The sequence below is a fragment of the Pygoscelis adeliae genome, unplaced genomic scaffold (genome assembly GCF_000699105.1).
Source record: "Pygoscelis adeliae isolate BGI_AS28 unplaced genomic scaffold, ASM69910v1 Scaffold189, whole genome shotgun sequence".
Classification (NCBI taxonomy): Eukaryota; Metazoa; Chordata; class Aves; order Sphenisciformes; family Spheniscidae; genus Pygoscelis; species Pygoscelis adeliae.
In genome coordinates, this window is record NW_008825543.1 from 423695 (window position 1) to 432564 (window position 8870).

At 43.0% G+C, this 8870-nt stretch overlaps 1 protein-coding gene across 1 annotated transcript in view; it reads right to left on the minus strand.

Moving 5' to 3' along the window:
• HIPK1 (homeodomain interacting protein kinase 1) overlaps window positions 1–8870 on the minus strand; it is a 25766-nt gene that overhangs the window by 4524 nt on the left and 12372 nt on the right. The window contains 9 exon segments of the mRNA XM_009331928.1: window positions 1–102; window positions 1105–1241; window positions 1636–1874; window positions 2166–2381; window positions 2953–3135; window positions 3319–3461; window positions 6016–6150; window positions 7708–7829; window positions 8718–8870. The exon segment at window positions 1–102 is cut by the window's left edge and continues 4524 nt beyond it; the exon segment at window positions 8718–8870 is cut by the window's right edge and continues 33 nt beyond it. Coding sequence (XP_009330203.1) covers window positions 1–102; window positions 1105–1241; window positions 1636–1874; window positions 2166–2381; window positions 2953–3135; window positions 3319–3461; window positions 6016–6150; window positions 7708–7829; window positions 8718–8870 — 1430 coding nt within the window.

Consider the following 8870-nt stretch of genomic DNA (forward strand, 5'->3'; position numbering starts at 1 on the left):
GCCTGAGAAAGTTGACGTGAGGGGTGCCACATAAGCTTGCTGCCTACGTGGGACAGCATTTCCACTTCTCTCCTGTGAGGCCAGCACTGTTGTTTGCTGGTTCTGCAGGGAGAAGAAGTAAATAAGGTTAGTGGCTATCCTCAGGGAAAAGTGCAGTGGACAGGAGGTGAGCAAGGAAGGGTCAGCCAGAGCCTCCCAATCAACACCCCCGCTCTAGCTGCAGGACTGACACTTCTACAGATCCTCCCTTCCCAGCTCTGTGAAAGCCTCACATAAATTTGAGAAGATTTACTGCAGTTCCACTGAGACAAAGGTTTTCCTCTACAATGGGATCAAACTGCCACACCTGGGGTATTACAGTACACAGCTGTACAAGTACAGGCAGGTCCTAAGACTGACCCAGCCCTTGAACTCCTCACACATCTATTCTTCTGCACCTCAGTGAGAGCGGCAGCAGGGCTGCCCCATTTTAGCACAACAAAGCCTGTCTCGACCCCATGCCAGAAATGAACTGGAGGTGTAATGCTTCCTCTCTTCTGATAGGCTACTGCAGCTTGACTCAAACATCAAGAGTAGTGACACAAATTGAAGTGAAACCAATCTCTAAAAGTTTCAAGGGAAGTCAGGTGCTAATTGTTAGTGTGAGAGACAAGGTCCAGCCTTAATCTCCTGGTCAGGCCTTTGTGAGAAGGAAGGTAAAGAACAAAAGAATCTCCTCTTCTCATACTGTTGAGTGCCTTCAATGCTACTCTAACACAACAGCTGGATCCTGGTGTTGCGCTCCCACCCGAGTGGCAGGAATGTCTCACTGCAAGACAGGTGTGACTAGGAGCACAAAGAAAAAATATGGACATAACCTTGCTTCCTTCTCCTGCCCTCTGGTACAGTAACAAATTCTTTGCCTTGAGAAACTCCACCTATACTCCCAACAGGGTTTACCCTACCCTGCATGGCCACAGGACAGAATCAGCTTCAAAGAATTTGAGGTAGCAGCTATTGATCCTCGTAACCAAGTCATTCTCCCTGCCATACAGCAGCGTAGTGTTTCTAAAGCAATTCTAAAGCATCATGTTCAAAGGTCAGCAAAAGTCACACAGTGCTTACCTGGCTGAGATTGAGAGGCTGCACACCATTTGTTACCACGCGATGTGAGCGGTACCCAGTAGGTGTTATACAGCATCCCGATGACTGCCCACTCACAGAGGCCACTGGCTTGGTCTTACTGGTGCTGCTCAGGATGCCTGAAAGATTTCAAAACCTTAGTCCATTCTTCCCTTTCACCCGCCATGCACTGTGATAACCAGCTTAGGTAATGGAAGAACACACAGGGACTATTTCCATAGCAGAGCCTTTTCTTCAATTACGATTTAAAATCTGATTGTACAAGAAATCATCAGGAATTTTTACAGATCTTTCTAAATGCAGCCAAGCATATATGAAAGGTAAATCTATCAATGAAACTGAAAATAGACCAAGGCTTGCACTCTCAGAACAACAGCTGTGAAACCTAAAGCTGCTGAAGACCCAATGCAGATAGTCCAAAATTGCGAGGATAAAGCTGTCAGGGATAAGACAGCATCTGAGCCTTGGCAAAAACTACTGAGGTTACACAGTAACCTATGAGAGCATACCTACCTGAAGCTTGGGTAGCTACAATGCAGTCATTGAGCTGTGTTTTCAGTGGTGGCACAATGATAGTGCGAGAGCTGGAGCTGTCAGCTGCTCCTCTACTCGGCAGCTCCAGGGCACCACCTGTACTCCTGAGAGAGGAAAGTGGGTCTGTGGCATAGGGGCTGTTCAGGGAGGAGTCGGAATCAGGGGAGTCATTAACAGTAACGTAGCTGATGACATTGGATCTCTGCTTCATACCCAAACTGTAGGGGGAAAAAAAAAAACAAACAATAAAACAAATGGGAAACATTCTAGCTTTTACCACAAGATACAGGAGATCTCCCTCTGGGATCTCATATCTTCCCCCTTGTGGTCAGATGAAATTCTGATTAACTAGAGACACAAACAGGACAGTGGACATGATGCAGAATTTTCTGTCTTATGTAGTGCTTCTTACCCTAGCCAGGGCTTTGCATGTAGTGTTCTCCACTCTCCTTGATGCTTGGGCTGAGATCAGGACAAATCAGCACTGGTTGCCTAAATGAACTTCCTACCTGGCAGGTTTGTATTTACTGTCCTCTTCCTCATCTGTGTCACTGCGAATGGTGATGACACTGACGGGTGGGCTTGGAGTGTCTGGGATGACAATGGGCTGGTGCTGCTCCTGCACTGGGACGAGCACATTGGAAGAGGAGGAGGTGGAGCGCAGAGGACTGCTCCCAATGAGTGAGTAAACTTGGGAGGGCACAGTCTCTAGAGTTGAGCTGGGCCTGAAGGAAAACCAAAGCAGTATTTAGCTACGTGTCAGCAGGCTGGGACAAACCAGCACCAGCATTAAGAACAGCCAGGCTCCAGCAGGCTGGAGCACACATACAAGAAGAAATGTCTTGAAATACACAAAGAAAACCTCAGTGCGGACACTCATACAGGAAAGTGCCATAGAATGCATCCCAGAAGGGACCAATGCACTCAGTGATGCTCTGAACAGGACTGATTAATCTGAACACTGCCAGAAACCTGCTACCCCTTGTTAGACAGATGTCAATTCTGTCACTTGTATTGCTATGGCAGCAACACACCCGTAATGTGTAAAACCCACCTTTGACCAGTACAGTAAAGCACTTGGTCAGTCATGTTCCTTGCACTCTCACTGAAATTATTATGACTTATATCAGTGACTACAGTACAGAGACTTTTTCCAAGACATCTTAAAAAGGAACTGTAGCACATTAAAAAGTTACACAGACAATGCCTATGTGATCAGAAGACCAGTTTTTCATGTCATAAAGGCAACTTCCACAAACACACCCAGTCTTTCTAGGGCTGGAAAGGAAGCCTTACTTGGCTGCACTTGGTGCTGGCTGCTTGTTCTTCTTTGCTGGAACATTGCTGCTTTGCTGCTGCCTAACAACATGAGCAACTCCAACATTCAGAGGCTGCGCTGTAGCTAATGTCACGTGGTTGGTCAGTAGTGATGGCTGTTGCATGAGAGTGCTATACTGATTTCCATGGGAATGTGCATTCCTGGGGCAGAAAAAAAAAAAAAAGATAAAGACCCAAATCCCATGACTACACTGCAGGCACCGCAAGCTGCACCAAGCCCCTGCGTGGTTTCGAAGGGAAGGGAGAAATTCTGTGCACTGCAGGCAGTACTGCAATGGCACGTATTTCCATATGGCATGGAGTCGGATCCTGTGCAATCCCTACCTCCAGTCAGCTAATTGCTGGCTGCTGCCGATCGTCTCCGGAATCACAGCCGCTGGCTGAACAGAGTTGTGCAAAGCAACCCCTGGGAGCTGCTGCCAGGTGGAAGGAAGCAGTATCTGCTGGGTTCCCCCAGGCCACGCCTGCTGCAAAACAACAAACAGATACACAGGTTCACTAGATTTCAGTTCCTACCGGTGGGGAGGGAGAGAGAGAGAGAGAGAGAGAGAGATTTGTTCCAAGCAATAAATGCACTCGTGTAGATTGTTAGCTTGCAGAGATAACGGCACATCATTGCACTTTCTCAATAGGTCTCAGTACAGTAAAAGAACAAGAAAACCAGAGAGAGAAGCTTCCCCTGACACTTTGCTAACCTTTTGTATCACAGATGTCACCTGGGGAAAAGAGTGTTAATATTGTACTGCAGAATGCAGCCAGATATTGTACTGCCAGATGCAGCATGAGCATTCAGGACTGTTTCTGCATGTAAGTTTATGCACACTGCTCTGCTGAAGGATTCCAAAATATGAAGCCAATTTGGTCCTTTCTGTTTTACTGCCTCTCTCTCACTGAGAGAGCTGAGACAGTGTTATTATTGTGGAAATTCACCCCACCTCAACAAAAGTATTTAAGAAAAGCCTCACAGAGAAACATTTCATTACAAGGGAGATACACGAAGATATTTTCAATTCATTAATATTATTAATGTTCCTGTTCAAATTGACAAAATGCATTTTTTTTCTGGGAAAAAACCCAAAGAAAAAGGAAAATAAATTTGGCAGTACAATATTTCTATGATTTTGAAAATATATGGCTCTCTTTCTTGCAGTTTAAACTGCAAAACCATAAACACCTGCTGTTTTAAATAAAATATTTCTGCAAGTAACAGATCCACTTACTACAAATACCAGTTCCAAACAAGAAGCCTTCAAAGCAGAGAACTGCTAAAACCTCTGCCAACATAAGCATCTTAATAATAATAATAAAAAGAGAAATATGTTAAAAGTCACACCATGCGTCTTTCCAAAAGCCAACACCTGCACAAGACAAAGCAGAGAGTTTAATACAGCAAGATACAAATTCCCAATGAGAGGCAGAAATCGGGCCTTCCAAGCGACGAACTGTTTTGACAGAGGAAGGACAAAAATATGCAAAGCTTAGCAAATGGCTAATGCAAATTCAGGGGAAGCAGCAAGGGAGAAGTGTCGGAAGCACTAAAGGTGAGCAAATTCACGCCAAAGGCTCCCAGAATCCAAACAGAAATAGTAAGTCCTCCAGAGAAACTCAGAATCAGGCTCATAGTCTGGAGACAGCTGGCTCTGATCTCCACTGCTGTACAGGGGAGTTGAACGTCAAGTCCACTGCACACACACAGGAGAATAGCATTTGCCTGTTGAATCAAAAGCCCAAATACACTTTTGAAAACATCACTAACAACTCACTTGTGTCCCAAGCTCTGCTACAGTCACCCCTTGCCGTTTTCAGAGCCTAGATTGCAGCCTCAAAATTCAAGAGGAGGAAAGGAGATACATCCCTGGGTCTGTTTAGCTCAGAGCTGTGACCCAGGAGAACCCCACTCTCCTGCCTTCCCATCCTCAGAAATAGGGAGCAGTTAACTTGGTTCAGAAGAACTCAAACAAGTGGGTTTTAATTTCAGTACAGGTATGACTTGAGCAAATTCCACTTCAGCAGAGGTCTCCCTCTTGGAAGAAAATGACACTCAGACTACCACTTTAAAGCCACAAGAAACAACATGGTTCACATAATGGAATATGCTTTGAAAGACATGTGAGGATACCAGCACTTAAGTGCACTGCAATGTTTTCATAAGCTTCACTGATCTGATTCTGGAGTTTTACAATGACTTCTTCGTGGCATTTGCAAAGTTGTTCTGATGCAGGTGCCAAACGAATACAGAAGAGGACAATTTTAAAAACATACACTTCTTAAAGGTGTGTTTATTCCCTTCCCCCATCCTTTTTAAAAATTGTTCCAAATAGCCTAAAAGCTAGCTACTGCCGTTTTGGATACTAGAGCTCACCTTTAATTTCAACCAAGAAACACATATGAACTGAAAGTATCTGTGAAGAATGGTATCTTTATCTGGATGAAGCAAGCTACCTGCGATTGGCTATAAATAACAAAAGGCCAGAAAATTATTGTCAATGTTCAACAGAGGTTAAGAGAAATCGACTGCTAAAGCAATACGTTAAAGAATTTGCTATCATTAGAGATTTTAGCCTGTGCTTAATGACCTGAAACATTTCTACATGCAAAGCAGCTTTACACGTGTTGAAAACAAAATATGTAGCTAGCTTGCCAAGTAGTTCAAATTCTGGCCATCCAGGTACCTGTAGCAGAGTCAAGCTAAAGACTGATTCCTTTGTATTCAACAATCAAAAGGCAAAGATAGGATAGTAAGCAAAGAACAAGAACAATTTAACTCTTCTATAGTATAGCTTAGAAGAGCTTTATAATACTAGGCTAGTAAAAAGTAATAGTCAATGGATCTGGATTCTTTACAGAGCCACACTAAACGTCAGAGTCAGACAGTGCTTCAGCAATGTTGGGGAGGAAAACAACAAGACATTAAGATGTAGCGAGAACACAGCCACAAGATGGCACATGCTTCCATGCCCTCTGCAAGTCTAAGTTAAAACAAAAACTCAGTTAGTGAACACAATCAAGGGAGGCAATTACCAGTACTGCAGCCGTCTGTTCTACTAGCGCTGGCCGGCCGGCTGCGCAGTTCAGAGTAAAGGGGACCGCATACTGCGGCGTGATGGTGGCTACTTGAGGATGAAGAGTTGCTACCATTAGTGGTGTACAGCTTCCCTGAAATGTAGATCAGGCAGTGAGTGAAACACACGTACTGAGGCAGGATAAGTGGGTTCAGCAATAGGGCCAGAAAAGCTTTCACCTCACTGGCATTCTATGGTGCTTGAGCAGACTCCAGAATTGTAATGGATGCAGTGAAACCAACACCCAGACCCTCCGGCATTTTCCTCTAAGCAGTTCCCTGAGGGGAACACAAGGAACAGGGAATTTGGGAACAGGATCTCTCCGATGACACAGTTAAAAAGTAAAAATGAGAAAGTGTTCAGCTATTGACACTTTACTGGGTCCCAGAGAGCAAGTTACACTACGTACACTGCACTAAGCCATAACACAAACTGCACCCCTAGCAGGACACAGGATTTACTATTGTACCTCTAAATTCACATACAGTACTCTTCGAAAAAGATAAACTAAGGGATTTAATAGAAGGCACGGTAGGTCTTTTGTTTCATGAAAGAGCAAAATTATCTGTGATGAAACTACCAAGGCACATATTAGTCCATCAAATATCTAATTAAAAATAGATTCTTAGCATACAATTTGCACTCTCAGGAAAAGCAGGGTTTGGATTCAGGTGGGCCTCCTTCAAGTGTATTCTGCTTTTTAGATACCGTTACCTGTATAATTATGCTAAACAAACCAGAAATCACAGAATGCCACCAAAATTATTTGGACTGAACAATCTAAAAATTACTCCTCTACAAGTAGGTCAGTAAGTACAATATACTGCCTGGAGAGTAAAACTAATAATGTGTTAATGTCAGCAGAAACTAAAACTATGCAAATAAATAAAAGTGCACTTAATTATAAAGGCAATTACAATTTTTCAGTGAATAAAACCTGTGAATCACAGCGTACTCGCTATATATGAAAGCATTACTTTTTGGAAATAAAAATTGTTTTAATTTACAACACATTACTAATGTTTAAAATATCATTTTTTAGAATTAGTTGTGAATTTTGCTATCGCATATTGTTTAAACTGCAAACAACAGAAATAGGTATGTAATTGCTACACATCGATTCACACTAACAATGTAACTGAGAAGGATTCAGAAATAATTTTGTTGGTTTAAAGATGAAAATTTAACATGAGTAATCTGTGTTGCTACTTCTGTTTACTCGGATCTCGCTTCTCACAGAAACCATTTCTTCTAAAATTTGTTGCCACATTTTTAAAGTGTAGGCAAAAATGTACACCACTACCTATAAGGCAGTGCACACCCGTGAAAAAATACAGCCTGTTTTTAGCAGCTGAATACTACATATTTATTCCCATTATTAAATCAAACTCCTAAAACCAGGGAGGCACATGACATAAAATAGTTTAGACTTTAAATATTCCAGGAAAACAAAACAAACCAAGAAAACACTGTCTTAGAAGTGATCTGCATTTAACCTTTCAGAGTGTTCTGAGAACCCCCTGCATCCACCCCAGCGCCAGAGGGGCAGTCAGGTTCTCCTGGATGGTGCTAGGAATTGCAGTTAACTCTATGGGGTTTTTTTTTGTTTTGTTTTTTTTTTGTTTGTTTGTTTTGTTTTGTTTTTTATTACCTGTGTGAGAACTCCAGACTGGATCTGCAGTGGCTGTGCTGCAGGTGCCTGCGGTACAATTGGGACAGCATTCTCCATCCTTACTGGGAACCCAGAATGCTTTGTAGTTGCCTGAAGTCCAGCTGTGGAGGACAAGAACACATCACCGCTAAGCTGTTTTGTTATTCTTTTTTTTCTTCCCCAGTTTCTTTCCAAAATCAAATTCCTACCAGGTAAGGGCAGAAGACAGGGTCAGATGAAGAGAAAGAAAAGCTGTTCCCTTTGACAAAAACATACTAATAGAACACCAGCTGAAGTAAATAGTTCTGCAGTCCCGGTATGCCAAAGGGCAGTGATGGACAACCAGTTGGCAAGAGCTTGGCTCTGTTGAAGTCCACAGTCTTGTTTTCAGAAACACAGATAACACAGACACCTAATTCTATGTTGCTTGAGACTAAGTTCAAAGTTCAAACCTTACACTATCAGTTCCCATTTCACATCTAACCCTCCATACTAACACAATCCAGATATAAGCATAAAGAGAGAACTTTCAGGATTAATAGAGCTATGCTTGTGCTAACCTCACTTATTTGCAATCTGTGACAATTTGTTGCTAGCAAACTACACAGCTGCATCAATGCTTGTGAACCGAGACTCAAAGACCAGATATTCACTCCTGACATACAAAACATAGCATGACACTTTCTTATTTTCAGATAGGTCTGGCTCCTCCGTTCACTGCTTTCTGTGGAATGCTGTTGTGTTCAGTTTGGGGGGAAAAACTGGTTGAGCAACCAGATGAAGACTGCAACCTAGGCAGGCAAGATACTGTCACCTGTTCAAGCATGACCTGGAAGAGAACCGAATTGTCTACACATGTCTGACCTGATTCTGCACTTACATCTGACGCAAGAGCACTGTGTGACATGCACAGAGTGGTCTTCTGTACCTTCTCAATTTAGTGCAAATTACAACTTCTCATTTGTACGTAACTGAAACCACAGTACCATACAAAGGGTTTTTCTGCTTACTTTGAAAAGCAGGGGGACAAACAATGAATGTTTGCTGGAATGGGTCAGTCTGCGTGCAGATCTGGGTGGTTCCAGGTTGCAAGGAAACACTCTGTTGTGCCACTCCTGCAACTGGTGCTGCAGATGATGGATACAGAGCAGACTGATGGTTTA